At 36.0% G+C, this 18,679-nt stretch overlaps 2 protein-coding genes across 6 annotated transcripts in view; one reads left to right on the forward strand and one right to left on the reverse strand.

Annotated features, from left to right (window-relative positions):
- LOC117411093 (uncharacterized) overlaps positions 1 to 6,860 on the forward strand; it is a 65,531-nt gene extending 58,671 nt beyond the window's left edge. For 4 of the 5 annotated variants that reach the window (XM_034018179.3, XM_059025763.1, XM_059025760.1 and 1 more), the window contains 3 exons: positions 610 to 720; positions 2,076 to 2,126; positions 2,684 to 6,860. In XM_034018179.3, the coding sequence (XP_033874070.3) occupies positions 610 to 720; positions 2,076 to 2,126; positions 2,684 to 2,965 (444 nt within the window). In that variant the 3' untranslated portion in view covers positions 2,966 to 6,860. The remainder of the gene's footprint in view (positions 1 to 609; positions 721 to 2,075; positions 2,127 to 2,683) is intronic. The other variant, XM_059025761.1, reaches the window with a different exon arrangement.
- Positions 6,861 to 10,008: 3,148 nt separating this feature from the next.
- Positions 10,009 to 18,512, reverse strand: LOC117411096 (coiled-coil domain-containing protein 25). The gene is made up of 9 exons (XM_034018196.3): positions 18,362 to 18,512; positions 17,430 to 17,477; positions 17,252 to 17,291; positions 15,411 to 15,462; positions 15,059 to 15,134; positions 14,798 to 14,901; positions 14,008 to 14,210; positions 13,870 to 13,915; positions 10,009 to 10,346 (listed from the first exon to the last, which is right to left on the reverse strand). Exons 1-9 carry the CDS (start codon positions 18,384 to 18,386, stop codon positions 10,317 to 10,319), a joined length of 624 nt encoding a protein of 207 aa, XP_033874087.2. The 5' UTR covers positions 18,387 to 18,512; the 3' UTR covers positions 10,009 to 10,316.
- Positions 18,513 to 18,679: the final 167 nt, after the last annotated feature.

Here is an 18,679-nt window from a genome sequence, read left to right on the forward strand (position 1 = left end):
CAATATATCTCAGTATGCTGCCCTGCCTTGTGTTATGCCATGTGGTTTTGCTTACATGATGACCGTGCATGAACCTGATTGGCTGGGATGATTACTGGGGCTTATAATGGATATAGTATTTAACAACTGCAACCAAAGGGCACACCTGAATGCTTTCAAAGCCTCCAATATTGGAGAGATGCTTAAAGTAATTATACTGCTAAAAAATACAACACTATTTGAAATAAAATAAAAACAAGAGCAACATCACAGACTTGACACCGGGTGGCAGTATGGCATGATGTATTCAGAAGCAGTGTGCCAAAAGAGTTGAGTTTTATGGTTCACAAACCATATGCAAGTTTATAACCATGTGACAGTTTTATGTAGTGGTTATTATAGACGCATAACAATCGGTTACCAAAATAATACTGCAGTTATTAATATTAAAATAACTACATTACAATCCATTAATACGTACTGGTACAAAATACTATGTCAAAATATATCAAACCCTACGACAGGGTGTTGTGGCATTGGCTGGGGGTGTTATCAGGCTTACATGAAAGTTTGTTTAACTCTATCCGTGTTAAATACTTTGATTTTACAACTTTTTGGTCTGGTTACTAGAATACCAGGAGAGCTGCGATGGTAAACCCACTGTTTGTGAACCGTTATGCCAATCGCAGCAATGGAGGAATCCCCATCTACTCACAGGAACGTCTACTGGAAAGAGCTAAGGTAAGCTTACAGATACTGTGATACTGTGCTGTTCAAAAGTGCATGCACACGTAACAGGGTGGAGGCTGGAAGCGAACCAGTGACATTGCAAACGAGCGTCTTAACTCCCTATGCAAAAAAGCCAGGCTCATCTGTATTCATGGTTATTACACATAATTGCTAATGTAAATTAACCCAATTTGTGAATTAACCAAAGGACTATATTTTGTGTTGCAAAAACTCAGTCTGGCATGCAAAAATCACATATACAGTAACTCTCTCTGAAATACAGTGTTAAAACTCCTGAGTGGCGCATCCAGTAAAGGCTCTCCACATGGAGTGCAGGATGCGCTCTATAGTCTGGACGTCGCGAGTTCGAGTCCAGGCTATTCCACAGCCGACCATGGACAGGAGCTCCCAGGGGGCGGCACACAATTGGCCGAGCGTCGCCCGGGGGGAGGGAGGGCTAGGTCGGCCAGGGTGTTCTCGGCTCACTGCGCACCAGCGACCCCTGTAGACTGGCCGGGCATTGTCCTCCAACGCTGTAGCTCTTGGGTGGCTGCATGGTGAGTCCGCAGTGTGAAAAAAAAGCGGTCGGCTGACGACACACACTTCGGAGGACAGTGTGTGTTCATCTTCGCCCTCCTGAGTCAGCGCAGGGGTGGTAGCGGTGAGCTGAGCTTAAAAAATAATTAGCCATTCTAAATTGGGAGAAAATAATAAAAATAATTGGCAACGACTAAATTTATAAAAAAAACAAAAAAAAAACTTGTACAGTAACTGGGCCTGTGGAAGTACTCTGACAGAGTGAGATAGAGAGACAGAGGACTAACAGTTGTACTCTCCACTCAGGCCGACAAGTTTTATTAATGTGTTTACAAAACAATTCTTCAAATAATGATGCAAATGCTGGAATCTGCACTACTATGCACCATCACTGTGTTACCAGGATGGCATGACTCGAAGTGGTGTTGCTTTTTCAGCTTACACAAAAAACAATTACAATTTTAAAAAAAAGCGAGAAAACAAAATTGTGATCGTGTTTGGTCCTTCGTCCGAAACCGGCTACTCTGCCATAGACTACATTTTACTTTGGCGAGTTCAACAGTCCTGCAAATGTGTTATTTATTTTCTTTAATGTGGTGTCTGTCCAGGTAAAGGGCCCTCTAGCCCCTGGGTTTGATAAACCTTCTTGTCCTGGCTGGAGAACAAATGAGCTGGTTCTCAGCTCTTCTTATATAGATCTGTCCAGGCTCAAATTGGCTCTAAACAAACACCAGAAACCCAGTGGAAGGACACAGTCCCTTCAAACAGCCCAACAGCATGAACAAAATACATGTATTCTTTTTGACATAACTTTACCTTTCATTCAACAGAAGAAGGAAGAAATTAAAACCAAGCAAAAAGAACAACTGTCTAACATTGAGGTAAGTGTCTACATAGGTATTGGACTACAGTTGAGTTGAAACCTGCACTGAATTGAGATATTCTGAAGTGGAAATATACAATATTCTTTGCAAATACAGTAACACAAGATTAATATACAGAAAGGCTGAATTGTGTTACCTAGGTTGACTGCTTGTCTTCAAATCAACCACAGAACTTGGAAGCCAGTGAAATGAAAAATTTAAATTTGGAGTTGTCTTCACAGATGTAACGACTTACATTTTAGTAAGGACTGCTGCAAGTACGTGGTTACTCATAGTACTGTTTTTATTTGTAATCACATAGCGCTGGTGGGAGGTACAGTAAAGAAAATTTTGTTTTGATTAGTATGCAAAAGTAATCAAAATAAATGACTAATGTTTCGCACAAGAACAACATAACTTGAAATTAGTGCTATGGCATGAATACAGTAGTTTGCTGGTGAATTATTAGTGAATATAACAACACTCCAGTCCTGCGCCCTTGTTACAGTTGTTGTATATTCTTTGTAATTTAGTGAAGTCATTATTAAACTATTTTGGGTTTTTTTCAATTACAGTTGCAAAATGGCCCTCTGAGGCACCTGTCGGTGGACAGCTGGACTCTCCCAGACATATACTCCACAACTAATAAATGTACAGGAGACAACAGGAAAGGTCTGGCATCACTTTCCCTACACCAGGACAACCATACACATACCTGTAAGATGTCTCCGCCAAACAATACTGTTTTTATTTTAAATACACAGAATCGGACACAGAATGTTTGCGACTGTTTTAGAAATGATACCTCACAGGAACTATATACGTGTATCAGAAACTTTGACAAGCTCAGCTTTTAGAGATGCTTGTTCAGCCATAAAGTTAATCGATGATCTAAGAATAAAACAATAAAAGTTAAGTTTGTAAAAAAAATTAAAAATAAAAATGACTACAGTGTGCACCACTTTTTTCACTCAAACATTTCACAAGAGCAAGGAAAACATAAATGTAATAAATGAATATTATTGATGTAACACATTTTAAACCAAATCTTTTAGACTGTATTTATTATCCATACACTATTTCAATTTATAGTTCCATAGTTTTTGTTATTGTATTTTGTTGTAAATGCCTGTTCAGTAAAAGGTAATTTTACCTGATATGTGTGTGTGTGTGTGTGTGTGTGTGTGTGTGTTACAGACACTCGGTCAATTACCCCGGCTATTGAAGTCATTGGCCGCTAATTTTGGGTGATGTTATTTTCGTAACAGAAATGTAGAGTACTTCAGTCATTGGCCGGCCATTGTCAACAATGCCCAGTGAGTCTCGGGCAATGTGTGTAATATGCCAATCTGTAGCAAATACCTCATAACGTGGGACGATAAGCATTCCACCTGCTGTCTCTTATTATTAGCAGCAGTAAGCCTGGCCAGGCAGCACTATTTTTATAAGAAAAAGGTACACAGAAAGAATGAGCTCACAGTTTGGTTTTCGATTAGGATCCCTTTAAAAAAAGACGTCCTGTGGCATGCGCGGATTTTTTTAAATGGAGTTGCTTGTTAAATTTGTAATCCATTGTAGTTCAGTCAGTATAGCTTATGGAAAGATACAAAAAAGCTATAAATAACAACCAAAAAACTATAACGCAGCTGTGTTATTACTGTGTATGCCTTGCCCTGCTGTTGGATCTTCATTCCTAAACTGTGCTCAGCAAGAATATCATCTCTCAAGAATCATCCCGATTTTTTTTTTTTTTTTTTCCCTCCCAGTTATTTTGTGGATTAAAAATATTTTTTGGGGGGACTGGATATTTCGGGATGTTTAAACAAAGTGTCACGTTTTCACTTTTCACGATCTCTTTTTATTATATTATTTGCTCTGTACACATGCTTAACTCAGGGGAGACGTTGAGGAGGACAGAGATGTTAAAAACTCCTAGTGGTTTGCATTCGAGCACTGGACGAGCGGTGTGTCCATTAAACCTTTATTTAGTCAAGAAAATCACTCAGACTCATTTATTTGAAGTTTTACGAATCAGAGCAACATCAGCGCTCCTTCGGTTTATTAAAATGCCTTTAATATTGGATTAATGGTTTGCGCATACTACCAAAACCCAGAAACATGTAATAATAATTAGCAATCCTAAGTTTATTACAAGCTCAGCATTAATACTTCAATAACATAATACAATTATATGTATTTAGTGCAGCCCTCGGGCCAGCTAAGCAAAGCCTACAAGCACCCACTGCTATATTTTAGCACATTCAATATAACACTCTCAATACTAAAACATAGTTTCAAAACCTCATAGCAATATAACCAATACATGCAAGATACAATATTACCATTAATATGCTTACCTCCTATTATAAGGGAGAGTAGCGTGAACAAAAGAGAAGGACTGCCTTGTGAAGATCTGCAAAGGATGGACCACGTGGCTCTGCCAAGCTGAGTCTTGATTGTGGTGGTCTCAGTGTGATCTGCCCAGGGTTTTTATACAATTTTTGTCCCATTGAAAGCAATGGGAGGCCCCAATTAGATCCAATCATCAATCTATATGGACAGTCCTTATCTCTTGGCAAACAGTAATCTCTAAAGAATTCAACCAACTCTTCAGACTCAATCGGAGTCACATGCCAACAAATCAACACTGGCCCATGATCTTATCCACCCATTCTTGGCCCCCTCCTTCATCTGAAAAGTTAGGTGAAGCAGAGTTCACAAGATCCTTGCTACCTTGATTCACCACTTAATATGTGTGCATTATAATAAGGAGTGGTGTTTGAATATATGCAGCACCAATAATTGTGTGCATTATAAAAAGAGTGGTGTTTGAATATATGCAACACCAACAGTTGTATCATAATATAGCAGTTATATTTATAATGGTTATAACTGATTACATGAACTTGGCTTTCAAAATTATATTACCTCATGTCATCTTACTCAAATTAGTTTCCTTTTTCCTTACAGGTATGTGTTTAGCAGGTATTATAGGGAACTTCCATCCTATATTTTTTTAGTGTAGAGCTTTTCTTCTTATGGAAAACCTAACTATTTTACTGAGCTGTAAAGCTGCAATGTTTTTCTCATCTATGGGCCCCTCATAGCCTGGACTTAATTGGCATCCAGATGACCCTGTATTTTTCAGCTATACACATACTGGCTAAATCCAGTTTGTTGGAGACACCTCTTTCCTTGCCAAGTTTGGTAATGATTAATGTTTCTATAAGTCTCCTCACACCTGTGTCTTGCGTGCTTGTTCCGCCCGGCAACTAACTATCTTAATATATTTTGGAATTAGACCATTTCTATTCTGTCCTTCCTTCTTCTATAAATTGAAGAATACTTCTAGCCTTGATACCGTAAATTCCTGATAAGAGAATCCCCGCTTCTCTTGCCAACGAAGACCTCTTGGCATCAAGCACTGATCCCTCCAAGGGCAGGCTTGTAGAAAGTTCGAAAAAGCAGGTTACACAGAGTTTACTTTTCCAAAGCCTATCTTTTGCTTATAAAGTTATTCTTCAATATTTTTTCAATCTTTTTATTTTGTATTTTAAACACAACATCCTTTTATGCTGCATTATCTTTTTAACTCAGAGCCAAACTAAGTATTTTACTCCTTATAGAATATGGTTGTTAACTATTCTCCTCTTTACTAGCAGCAGCATAGCAGCAATATCACAATAACAATTTATTTAACTTTTCTGTTCCCTTTCTGTGGTGTATCTTCTAAAATACTTATTTTCCTTAAAAATTACTCTTAACCCCTTTTTCTTTATATTCAGAAAGTATAATTCCTAAATGCAAGCACAGAGGCAATCCTTCTCATTAAATTGGGACTCAGTATTCAACCATGCCCATCTTGATAAGAAACAGCTTCAGGTATGCTATCATGTCAGGCAGGACTGAGCATATGATTTTACACATAAAAATTGTTCATAGTATTTCACACTGTTACATAAACTAACAATCATTAACACTACTTATGATTACATGTTACTACAACAATCTATACTACTTAAAGCAAACATATTAACATACATCTATTAGTACAGCATTATTCTGTATTCAAGCTGTTAACAGAGATTTTAGCACTCAATTCTGGGAACCGTGCCTATTTTAATAAGAGACTGCTCAAGGCCGGCCAGTGTATCAAGTTGTACCAGATTCTGTTATACGGTCTTACAGAGAGAGCACTTTACAGTATTTGTTACAGACTAAAGATTATTCAAACATTACAAATGGTTAAAACACATATCATCTCATTAATACATTTCATTTTTAAATCATCCAGTCCATGTCCAATGTTTCAGCTCGTTCCCAGCAGGACTCCACTTCTGTCTTGGGTTCAGCTCGGGTCGGCTCTGCAAACACCACAATACCTATTTTGCTCTACATCATTAGTGGGCAGACTTAATACAACTGAATCTGAATCAATCGAGGTGCAGTGAACTCTAGCCACTGAAATTCTCCATGCAAAGGAATCCAATTTCTTACTACACATAATAACTGGTTCAGGGTCACCCGTGACAAAAGACTGATTTATACAGCATTTTGATTTTCGGGACTACTATTATTATTATTATTATTATTTAGATTTTTTTCTCAATTGACTCATCAGCTACTAATCTGTTTGTTCTTACCGTTTTACTGGTTTTGTTTATAAAAGCATATACATGTTTTTGTTACTTTTCTCATTCTTTTCATTCTGAGCATTTGCAAATATTGTGTAAATAAATCTTCTGAGTTTGATACATTTTCCTGTTTCTTATTTGCTATTAAGCAGTTGTTCTATTTTCAGGTGTATATCTGTTTTTCTCTCATTTAAAAATAACAGTTGAGAATGTATTTGATTTATAGAGCTGTTTGTTATAAATTGATAGTCTGTAAAATGGTGTATGCATTGTTGTTAATTTAAATCTGTATAGTTGGTTCTTTTAAATATTGAATACATTTTGTTGAATAAAGCAAGGTTTTTTATTTATTTATTTATTTATTTATTTATTAATTAGCTCCAGTATATTTTAGTAGTTGTATTTACGATTGTTTCAACATTGACCACCTAATACTGGGCAATGTTGTCTTCGCCCGGCCAGTGTCGTTATTTAGGTCTTTATAACAACATTTACCAACAAAATTGGGCAATGACGTCATTGACCGCTGCTCTTGGGTACTGACAACAATGCCCGGCCATTGACGACATTGGCCGTAACATATATATTGTAACAGAGCAGGGAGGGGGGTTAAAATCCTCCCTGCCAAAACACACGTGCAAATGTGTGTGGTTAATTTGTTAATTGTTTTATTGTTTTAGCAGCTGGCCTCATCATTATAAATTAGAGCCAGCTGCCTATAATAGTTTCTCTGTTCTCAGTTAGTAAATTCAGGGCTGCTGTGTGAAGAAGCCCGATTGATAGTGTGTTTAATCGTACAAAAAGGTACTGTGTGAAACTGTTTTGTTTATGTCAGGTAAAAGGCTTAGCCGTCCTGCGGGCTAGACAGGGACCTGCATCAATGTTCAGTTAGTACTCCGAGTAGGAGTTAGGTGTTTGTTTACTTTGTTTTATTAAAAGTGCACGCAAGCGCTAAAAACAGTTTTTGTAATTTATAGGGGCAAACGAACGACCGTGAGTACGGCCGTCTTACTATATATATATATATATATATATATATATATATATATATATATATACACACACACACACTTCTGAAGCAAGCATGCTGATAAATATTTGGAACTCCTTATGTTTATGAACTCGCAAATGCTTTATGGATACAGACCAAGCAAATTACATCCGTTTATAGCTTGCTGATTGGAAAATGTGGCGGCTGGCAGTCAGTGTGTTCTTATTACAATTTTAGCTTTTTCTGGATTATTGCAGAATGACTGAGTTGAAAAAGTGATTTGTTAGGTCTGAATGTTAATGTAATGTAAACAATGTAAATATTACTCAAAATCGGTCCCACATCATAATTTCCTGTAATTCAGGTAACCTGGCAAATGGGTAAATATTTTCCCAAAAGTTTCTGGTAGCATTTACTTTTCCTTAGCATATTGCAGAACTTTCCACAATTCAATCTGGGGCAAATTATATGATGTGTATATAGGAATAACTGGTCATTCTACAAGGTACTACTAACATTCGAATCTAGTTTGTAACCTGCAGCAGCACTAACTGCAGCGGACTTAAGCAAAACAAACTTAATTTGAAAGTCACTGTTTCAAGCAGGTTATCGGGCACAGTCACATTTTACTACTACTAAAATAATATTATTATTAATATTAATAATAATAATAATAATAATTGTAGAGACCCCAGAGTTTGGATGTGCCACCATGATACATCAGCAGTCACTTGCACAGTTTGCATTCAACTTTTTTTTTTTGGTCGTCTGGACATTTAACAAAAAAAATCCCAAACAGCAGAGGGGTTTCGGGACATTCCTTTCAATACAGCTTATGCTATCGCTTTGCTGTTGAGATGGTGAATGAAGAAATTTGCCTTTGGTTAACATGGGCTGGAGGGGTAAGGGACGGACGGTGCTCAGTTTTTTCCCAAATTAAAATTATTAGTGTTAGCGTATATTTTGTGTGTTTCAAACATATTCTACCATAGCACTTCTCTTACACTGTCTTGTACACTAGGTATTCAGTACATATTTTACTGAAGCACTATAGGTACCCCCCAGTGCTTTGGATAACATACCCTGCTTCATACAAATGGCAGCGGCACATACAGAGTTGCTACGTATAAAGATTTGGTTGGATTTTAACACAACTTTTGTTTAAGTAATATGCATTATACAAATAAAAAGATCGAATTTTGCATGTGAGTGACATTTAACGTGTGATTTATAGTATTCACACATTGTCAAACGATTTCTGTAAACAGGAAAAAAAAAAACAAAAAAAAACTGTGCGTGAATGGCGTCTGACGAGCCTTCGAAGGTTTAAAACAATCTTCGAATTCCTGACTAACGAACGAACCTTCTAATACAGCCCTAAAAATAACTGTTTTCTAAAACTACGTTGATCATGTTCAGCACTTTTGCTGTTGGTATTGATCTATTATCTAGTGCTTTTTGACAGGCTCCTAAAGTTTCTTTAAGAGGGACACTTGGGAACAAGGATTTTACATCCATGCAAAATAAAATTGTATTTCACGGAAGGTTGTGCATTAGTGATTTTTTAAATGTGTTGTATCCTTAACATAGCTTTCTCAATGTGTGACCCAAGTTGTTTTTCTGCTATTTCAGCTATGATGTGTGTTGGATTATCAATTGTGCTGACTATCATTTGCATAGGGTGATTTTATATATTATTATTATTATTAAATTAATTTTTTACTTTCTGGTTTTCAGCATTTATCTTAATTTACTTATCCGCATTTATTTCTTTTTTTAAAAGGACACAAAAAGGAGGTAAAAACCTGTTCAGTCTACCATACAAACAGAAAATTTTATACATCTCAAACAGATAATTCTTGTTATACAACATTCTTTTTCAGTTCTAGTTTTGCATTTCCCATGCTGCAAAGTATTTAAGGAGTCTCATTTTGCATATTTTGTATTGGTACAAATGACCAAAAAAGACAAACTAAAAAAAAAAAAAAATTAAAATACAGCTGTATCAGCCAGTGTTCAATATCTTACATAGAATGCAAAATTAATGATGCCTGTCACATTAAAACAAACAGTAAGGTGTTGTATATATATCTATAATTCATATATATAAGAATTAAGCCAGGCAAGTGAACAGTTCCATCACAACTGTGTCCACTGTTTCTGCACTTTCCATCAACACTGCGCCCTCCTGGTCGGTCACAGGATGGCCCGATGTTTAGTAATACAATAATGAGAAGGAAAGTTCAGTCCCTTATCAATGAAACAAAGTAGCCAATTCATATTACAAATATGTTTCTCTTTAAATAAAAAATTACAAAATTACAATGCTGTTTTGGTTTGCTCTAGATACAACTGTGCAACAGCAATCAAACTGCTTTCATGCAACTTTTCTTGAAGCAATGAGTAAGTGTGTTATCAAAGGCCAGACTTCATCCTCAAATGTGCATAAAGAATCTTCAGTAAGTCATTTCTAAGCTTAATATGGCCAAGAAAAAAGTGGTCTTTTATAAAGAATAGTTTTTGGCATCCAATCCAATGAGTCTTGCAAATCCAAATGCTTATATTCAAAGATAGCTTCTTTTTTTACATGAAGTCATCAGAGTCATTTCCGTCCTATTAATAGATGAAAAACAGAGATGAAACAAATACATGTAAAGAGATTCACAAAGCACTTTATTAAAACAGTTTTTATTCATGATTGTCAAACTAAGATGCAGCAGCATGTTTCCATCGGGAGGCAGAAATGTGGATATGAACGCAAATCCAATCATGACTTTTTAGACTAGTTAACCTGCTGTAGTTCAATTAAATGTGTTCAAGCTGCCAGTTCACATCTGGATCTGCCAAACTGACTGACACATGACATTTCCAATCAAAGCCATCAACAATGAGATGCATAGCATGAGACAGGAGATAACAAAGGGTCTTTAAGAACACTGTGGGGTAGATGTACTAAGATGGGCCAGTCGCAGTCAAACATACCACAAGTTGCAATTTCGTTACGACAATTCGCAATGTTCACATTTTGTCATTTTAAATATAAATCATTGCGCTCAAATAACACTAATGTGTTTTGGGTACGCTACACATTATGTAAAAATATAAATCTGTACAGTAGGCCTATACAGTATACAGTAGTAAAATCAAATGAATACCTAGCACATGTTTTTGTAATTTAGCCTACTGATAACGTAAAATAACTCATGCTGCTGCATTGTACACAATGGTGTACAATGCGAATAAAAGATTATTTTAAATTGAAACTAAATGATTTTAGGGTTTTTTATTTTAACTATTATTTTCAACTTGGTCTACTTAGTAGCCTAGACAATTAACACACAATAGATCATGGTCCTATACAGATGGCACAGGTGTGCAGTCTATTGCTCCCAACACGCTGAGAGAAATAGAAATGTCATAGAAATTTGTTTTCAAGGCTTGCAAGTACACTCGGACTTTAGTGAAAATTAGGTACTTGGGTGTTCGTCTCAAATACACTGAGCACAACTGGCAACACACGAGAAAAAGCGGACTGGGAAATGCCAACAGTTGCGACTGTTTAAAACATGCGTTCAAAAGTTCTTAACAAATTGATGCAATTGTAAGTGTTGCAATTGCCCGCAGCTTTAGTACATCTCAAAAACAATATTTGGAGCGCTCATTTGCACTATCTCCACCCTGTTTTTGTGAATTTCTGCAGGAACATCCAGAATTACATATTCATTTAAGGCTAAAGTGCAAATAAGAGCTGCAGCTGCAAAGCATTTGTTAAAATGATGCTAACAGTTTGTTTAACACATTTCACGCTACACTTCCTTCTGGTTTGCATGTGGTTTGCGACGATTGCGACAGATGCAAAACTTTGGCACATCTACCCCCCAAGTTGTTTTCAAATAGCAAGATTTACCTGCTCATCATTACAAAATGAACCTGTCATTCAAATACTGCCACCTTGTTAGTGGAGGAAAACGGCATTGGGTTAGCTTTTTTCTTAAATAACGATTTAAGTAACGATATAAGTTCTTACAATCGTTTTTCTTAAACATTTGAAATTTTTTAACAAGCGATGCGCTTTCAAGACCTTTGACTCTGACCACAGTCGAGAATAAAAGGATAAATATTGGCTAAATAAAAGAATGTCTAGTCTACCATACACTAGTCAAGGAGACAGTTATGTTGCACTAATGTGTTTTTTTTTTTTTTTTTAAGTACAAAATTTAAGTACATCTATACATCTATATTTGTTTTCTAATTACCAACCTTTAGGCCATTGTCAATTTTATTGAAAAAGAAAAGGTTGATGAAGAGAATACCGTTAAGTGGCTAAGGTACGCAGACGATTGTGATGTCATTGTTTTGAATGGACTTTGCAACGGAATTCCAAGAGATGCCTCGGGTATGATTGGCTGAAAGATTCTGAGCAGTTTTCAATAATCATTATATAATAATAAAACTGCACTTCTGTCTTTGGCCCTGTCCACACTACATAACCAAACTCGAGAACCATACTCAGAAATGGTTTAATTAATCGAGCTCAAAGCGTCCACACTGATGTACCGTTTCATGTTTAGTCGGGCTTAATGCGTCCACACACTAATATAGTTCAGTTACAGTTCCTAGCAGCGCAATAAACAGTGGAAATGAATATGATAGTATCCCCCCATGCACTATTTTATTTTAAAATAATGTGTTATGCTTCATATTAACCCTTTGCGGTCCTATGTCGGACCAGGTCCGACATTACAGTTTTTCCTTTCCGGTCCGATGTCGGACCCTGTCCGACATCAAGAAGACGTCAAGCACAGTTCTCTAGTCGTTTTTTTTTTTTTTCCCAGAAAAAGCCAAGAAAAGCTTTCAATGTCCGAGTGAGGCGATAGAAGCAGAAAAAAAAAGGAGGCGGATCTGAGCAATACACAGTCCCTTCACCACAGACATAACACAGACAAACAAACAAGATCACTGCTTCTGCATCCAACGCTCAGAGTATCACAGACATTTGACAAGCTTTTTGAGATGTTATAGTAATAAAATAATGCCTTGGATAGCATTATTGAGGAGTTCGTTGATAAAACGAGTGATCAGGAGATGATTACCAAGAGATATGTGAAAAATACAGCGAACAAGGGGTGGGGTGGTCTGGAGATGCAGTACTGAGTGTCCTGTTGATATGCAGTGCCTTTTAAACCAGTTTTACTATGAATAAAATTACTTTTAAACAACGCGTGTGAAAATAAATTGGACCTGACGCGCCTGACAGGCGACGAATAAATGGACCGCAAAGGGTTAATAGAAGTGAGTATTGCTAAAAATAAATAAAGCAAGTAAATTTGTACAAAAGTAAATGCGAACACACACACACACACAAGTAGGGCTTGAAGTATGTGGGTTACATTTTTAATCGGGTGATGTCCCTTTAAACAAATTGAGCTGATTCTGTTTTCATAATTAAACTCAAAAAAGCTGTTAATTAAAACATTCTTTGTTTTTACCTTCATATCTTGCTTGAGTCTAATTCTGGTCCCCTTAAATTTATTTCAAAGAGCTGACAAATTACGTGAATTGTACATCCCCAATCCTACTTTAAAATCGCATTTCAATTTTTACAGTCACCTATAATTTAACGTTGTGCTTTTGTTATTGTCCCAACTAGTTGAGAGATGTCCTAACAGATTACTTAAACATAAAAATGAATACGTAGTGCAGTGTACACTGACAGCAGCCTAAAGGAATATCCACTAGAAAGTGTCCTCAGGGCATCAGATGATTCTAGGGCATTTGCCAAGCACTCCTACCACTGCCAAACATACCACAAAGCATATTGGGATATTGGAAGATACACAAAAAATTTAGGTTTGGTATTACAGCTTCCACACTTCTGAGAAACTGCACTATCTGATGCGATCGAATTAGAATCAGATTCGAGACTACCTCCTGAAGTGGTCTCGAGTCCGGTTCTCGATTATGATATTAAATGCTGTGTAGTGTGGACGCTGACCGTATTTAGCACTTTTAAGCTGGTTTAAATGCAACTAATACGGTTTAAAGGCATAGTGTGGACAGGGCCTTACTTGCAGAAAAGCTAACCAAGACCCTGAAAAATGTTGTTCTTAAATTTTAAATTAAATGTGTTACATACCTCATTTGTGGTCATCTTGTCTGACTTCATAAGAGATGAATAACTCCTGGAGAAGGAAACAAATGTTTTCAATTAAACAACCCCACAGCTGTACCTTTCTTAGAAAGAAATTGTTGGAAAATGTTATTTCTTGCTTACTTCAGGTCATCTAACTCTTTTTTCTTCTTCATTTCTTCTCTTTCATTTCGTTTGATTTCCTGGATTTGTGTTTTTTTTTCAGTCCTCTCTTCTCTGTCTCTGGATTCTTTTTCAGCTGCCAGGTCAGGGAAGCGCTCTTCTTTTGTTTTTTCCAACCTATTTACAATTTCATTAATTTTCTTTTCTACTGCAACAAGCCTTACCTGAAGATAAAGAAAAAAAGTATAAATGTTTGTTTATTTATCCATTCATTTATTATTATGCGAGATTTAAAACAAGATGTTCTTGCTTGTGAGATTTAAAGCTATATTACTATAGGTATTACACGTTTGTTTAATTTGACAGAATTGCAAATTGTGGGAAATGTAAAAAAATGCCTAAAAACACAAAAACCACAGAAGAATATGCCCGTGACCACAAGGATTTCATTGTGGAAGACAGAAAAGAAGGTACAAATGAAAAAACTGAAGTAATAAGTGAAAGCCCTGAAATGAAAAAAAAAAAAAAAAGTTTGCATATAACTCTAAAAATAAGCACCAAAAAATGAAATTAATAAAACACAAAATACAGAAATCCTAATCATAATGTATTCAAGTAAGAGGCTTGAACAAGACAAGTTTCACAGGATGCAATATTATATACTGGTATACAGTATATACTGAATATTATGTTGTAACAAATACACATTAGTCAATAAGACATTTTCTATGTAACCAAGCTACCCTGTCAGTGTAGGCAGAGACTTGAGTACCTTGTTTTAATTTGGATAAGAAATATTTGCAAAGCTCACCTCTTTCTGCCGATGGAATCCTATCTGCCCTACGTCCATGCCCCCAGTTTTCTTTAGGTTGGTCCATGGTGTATATACCACATTGATGTTGTTCATTTTGCAGCCTGACAAGAAAAGAGTTTTAGTTTGAGGGGTTTTTTTTTTCTACTGAAAGGATAGTTTCAGAGTAGCTGTTAAGACATCATCTTAAACTAATTCAGTGTATATATAAAAAAAAATGTACAAAAGTTTATACTTAAATGTTTTGCTTGTAATAGATACCTTGAATACTATTGTTTTTCACTAGCTGTGCACAGTCAATCAGCACTTCTTTTGGAATACCATCTATTGTCTGCCCCTGAAATGAAATTTAAAATCTGAACGCATTCATAGCAGCAAAGAAAAAATAAATCCCCACAAATCTTTGACATGAAGCTAAGTGGCAAGCACTAACATTATGGGTTTTTTCAACCTAACAGGTACAAACCAACATTACTGTAAATTAACAAATTAACAAAAGACAGACCAGGCATAATATTGATTAATAAAAGCTAGTGCTGAACTTTCTTCACATATATTTATAAAAATAAATAATAATACAAAATATTAAGTATACATTTTTGTATTAAATTACCTTAGGTAGTCTGAGATACACATGGGCTGAGGACAGTTTATCCACATGAAACCTGGAAGTAAGAAAATAAATCACAAATACGTGTGGCACCTCCACCATATCCCAGTCACCAGCATATTAACACTACAGTCTGAAGAAGCTTCTTATTTGTAAAGTGTCGCCAGACTAAATAAGCAAGTCACAGACATGCATTCCCTGCCACACCTATAAATTCAAATTAAAGGTATTTTCACACTGAGCGCGTCGCATCAAATCGTCAAAGTCCAGCGTAAACTTCATTTTTTAGAATACTGTACATCCTATGGAGTCATTCACACGGGACGCGTCGCGTAAAACCGACGGCGTCAAATAGACCTTGTCCTATTTTTCTGTGCGCGTCGGGCGTAAATTTGTCTCTCTAACCAATCACACTCCAGCTCTCGCCCCCTCATCGGCATGACAACAAACATCAACAGGTAGCCCCTACTGTATTTCATTAACACAAACAGATCGGCGTGATGAAAATGAGCGATTTTAAACAGTAGATATTGCCTTAAAGATAAAGGAAACAAATATAGCTACAGTAAAGAAAACAAGACAACTCTTTCAAGGATGTTTAACAGCAACACAAAATGAGACCCAGCGTGTTAAAAATACCTCCATCTTAACTAAATGAATACATGTATAAATATAATGTATATAATCTTTGTTTATGTATATTTTACATTATTTAATTTTTTAGGAGAGACAGTAAATACATAACTGTCCAGTCATCAAAATGCTTACTACTAATTTGTGGAGCACGGCATGAGTATAGAGCCCTGTGTTTCAAGCACAAACTGAATAGTTGTATAATTAGTTTTTTTTATGATTAAGAACTTCAACCGTAGCCTACATATTAAATATGCAACACATTAATGGTTCTGGTCTTGTGAAAGTGCTATTGTGAACCGTAAAGTACTACACTGTTGCTTGTTTTACTTATTTTGCACGTCTTGTGACTCAGATGTAGTTTAGAAACTGATGGAAGAGCTCGCGGGACCAGTTTTCTCGAACAAAAGGAAAAAACAGTGGCCAGGCAGTAAAATATAAAATCATACATGCTGCAAATGCAGTTTTGAAGCAGCATTTGGAAATGAAAAGGTAGAGAAACGTAAACAGTCAGCAGTAAGGTAATTATTATTATTCCAATATTTGTTCTTACTTATTTGCGCTGTATTCTTTTACTTATTTGTTTTAAGATTTTTATTGTAAGGGACAGTGCTCCATCATACACATGAACAAGAATTAGTATGTATAATATTTATTAATAATACATCTCGACTTCTTGAGCTTCACGGGTTTGCCGTTTCTTGCGTTCTAATTATTTGAACGCCTTTGGTGTGAAAGCAACTTGACAGCGTCAAAATACGCTGGACGCTGACGCTTTGACGCAACGCGCCCATTGTGAAAAGACCTAGACCCATCAGTAACATGAGAACGTAGATTACAATGACTTGGTTCCATTGTAAAAATGTAAGTTTGACATATAAACACTTGCTTTCATGTAACCTCATATTCAGTTTGTTCTAAAGTTATGTCTAGATCAGATATACAAAAAGTGAGTGAGAGATATTATGTGATAAAGAAGGTCCTTAGCCACTACTGCTAAAGGAATTTTTGCGAATACAGTATTTGGAGGTCAAACTTACAAGTCAAGTTCTCTCATAACTTGTTTGAGCATTTGATATCTTGATGCAAACTTCCCTGTCACAGTGAGGTAACATATGTCAATGGACATGCCCAATTAAAATACATGTTTGGATCATTAGTTCTGATAATGTTGCATGAAAACTTTAGCAAATAAAAACAAAGCTGCTCACCAGATATCTTCTGGCCACCCGTATTTTATAAGGTCTTCATCTGCAGGTTTAATGGCAAAAGCACAATTAGTGGTGTAAACATATTTGAAGTGAACAGACACTAATCTCTACTGACTCGTACTGTCAATTAACTTGATTTTCAATATATTTTTTTCCAAACCTTCAATATAATACTTACTTTCATATTTGTCCTTTCCCATATAGATGGTATAAGGTGGGGTTACAACTAAAAGTCAAAAAATAGAACAGCATTAGTATTTACAGGAATACACAATGGGTGCTTTTAAAAATCACATAAATGTTTCAGTTTAGCTAAAAAAAATCAGAAAAAAATAAACACATTGGGCTAAGAGCTAAATACTGCCCCATTTACAGCACTCAAATGTACCAAAGTTCTAAGAAGTTACAACTTCTGAAATACTTTTTTTTTAAAAACGTTTTGCATAACCTGCTTTTTAATCACACATCTGCTATAATAAAAACGGTCAAATTAGACAGTGGTTTAATTATTCTTTTATTATTATTATTTTTACAGCAGTAACCAGACTGGTTGCTAGTGTGATTTATGCGATTTTACTAGGTGCCACGAAAACAATACAATACTGCTTAAGTCTTACAGCTGGTCAGTTTAACTAAACCAAGAATAATGCAACATACATACAAACCCACGTTATCCGCATTATTTAGTCTGTGAGGTGGTGTGTAGATGATTAATTATCTTTAGTTGTTAGTATCTGGAGAGCTGCACGCAAGCTGCAAGCTGAATTAGATCAAAATTTCACGTGTGTAAACTGGCAGCATTTACAAAACTAAAACATTTCAATAAGGGCCTAATATTAATGTCTGTTTTGTAGCAAATCCAGGGAAGGATAACAGTACAACCATCGGATAAAACTAGGTTTGTTTGGGTATTTACATATCTGTACTCCTTGATGACACATATGAAAATTATTTTATAAGCCGTGTGTTTTGTTCACAAACGAGGCCTATACTATTTCTCAAAGAACAATTTATCAATCATAGACCCGGAGTTTGCGGCTCTTTATCTTCGAATTAAAAAATAGCTTACATACCAGTACCAACCATGTTAACACAACACAAAAAGCTCACCTTCGCTAGTAAAATAGAAAACCATTGTAATAAACGTTTCTTAAAATAAAAAGGAAAACACAGACTAACAACCAAGCATGATCCACGGTGAACTCATGCAGTGTGTATCACACCGGAAGTGGTTTCTGTGTGGATGCAGATCAGCAGGGGATTTTGGGAGTTGTATTTTATTTTATTATTTTTTTTAATTTTCATTGCGTCATTTGCAATTACAAACCACAGAAATAAACAATCTAAAATTTTAAATAAAGCCAGATGGCAGGTCATTCTAAGAACCATCCCAGAGTATAATTGCGCCAAAACCCCAACATAAAACTG

This window comes from Acipenser ruthenus, chromosome 6 (assembly GCF_902713425.1).
Source record: "Acipenser ruthenus chromosome 6, fAciRut3.2 maternal haplotype, whole genome shotgun sequence".
NCBI lineage: Eukaryota > Metazoa > Chordata > Actinopteri > Acipenseriformes > Acipenseridae > Acipenser > Acipenser ruthenus.

Excerpts from the sequence above, each read along its gene's own strand:
- LOC117411096 (XM_034018196.3), bottom strand. The coding sequence starts at position 18,386 with ATGGTTTTCTATTTTACTAGCGAAG. Across the intron at positions 14,211-14,797 it reads GATTCCATCGGCAGAAAGAG|GTAAGGCTTGTTGCAGTAGA; the intron begins GTGAGCTTTGCA and ends CTTTATCTTCAG. Across the intron at positions 13,916-14,007 it reads AAAGAGTTAGATGACCTGAA|GAGTTATTCATCTCTTATGA; the intron begins GTAAGCAAGAAA and ends TTCCTTCTCCAG.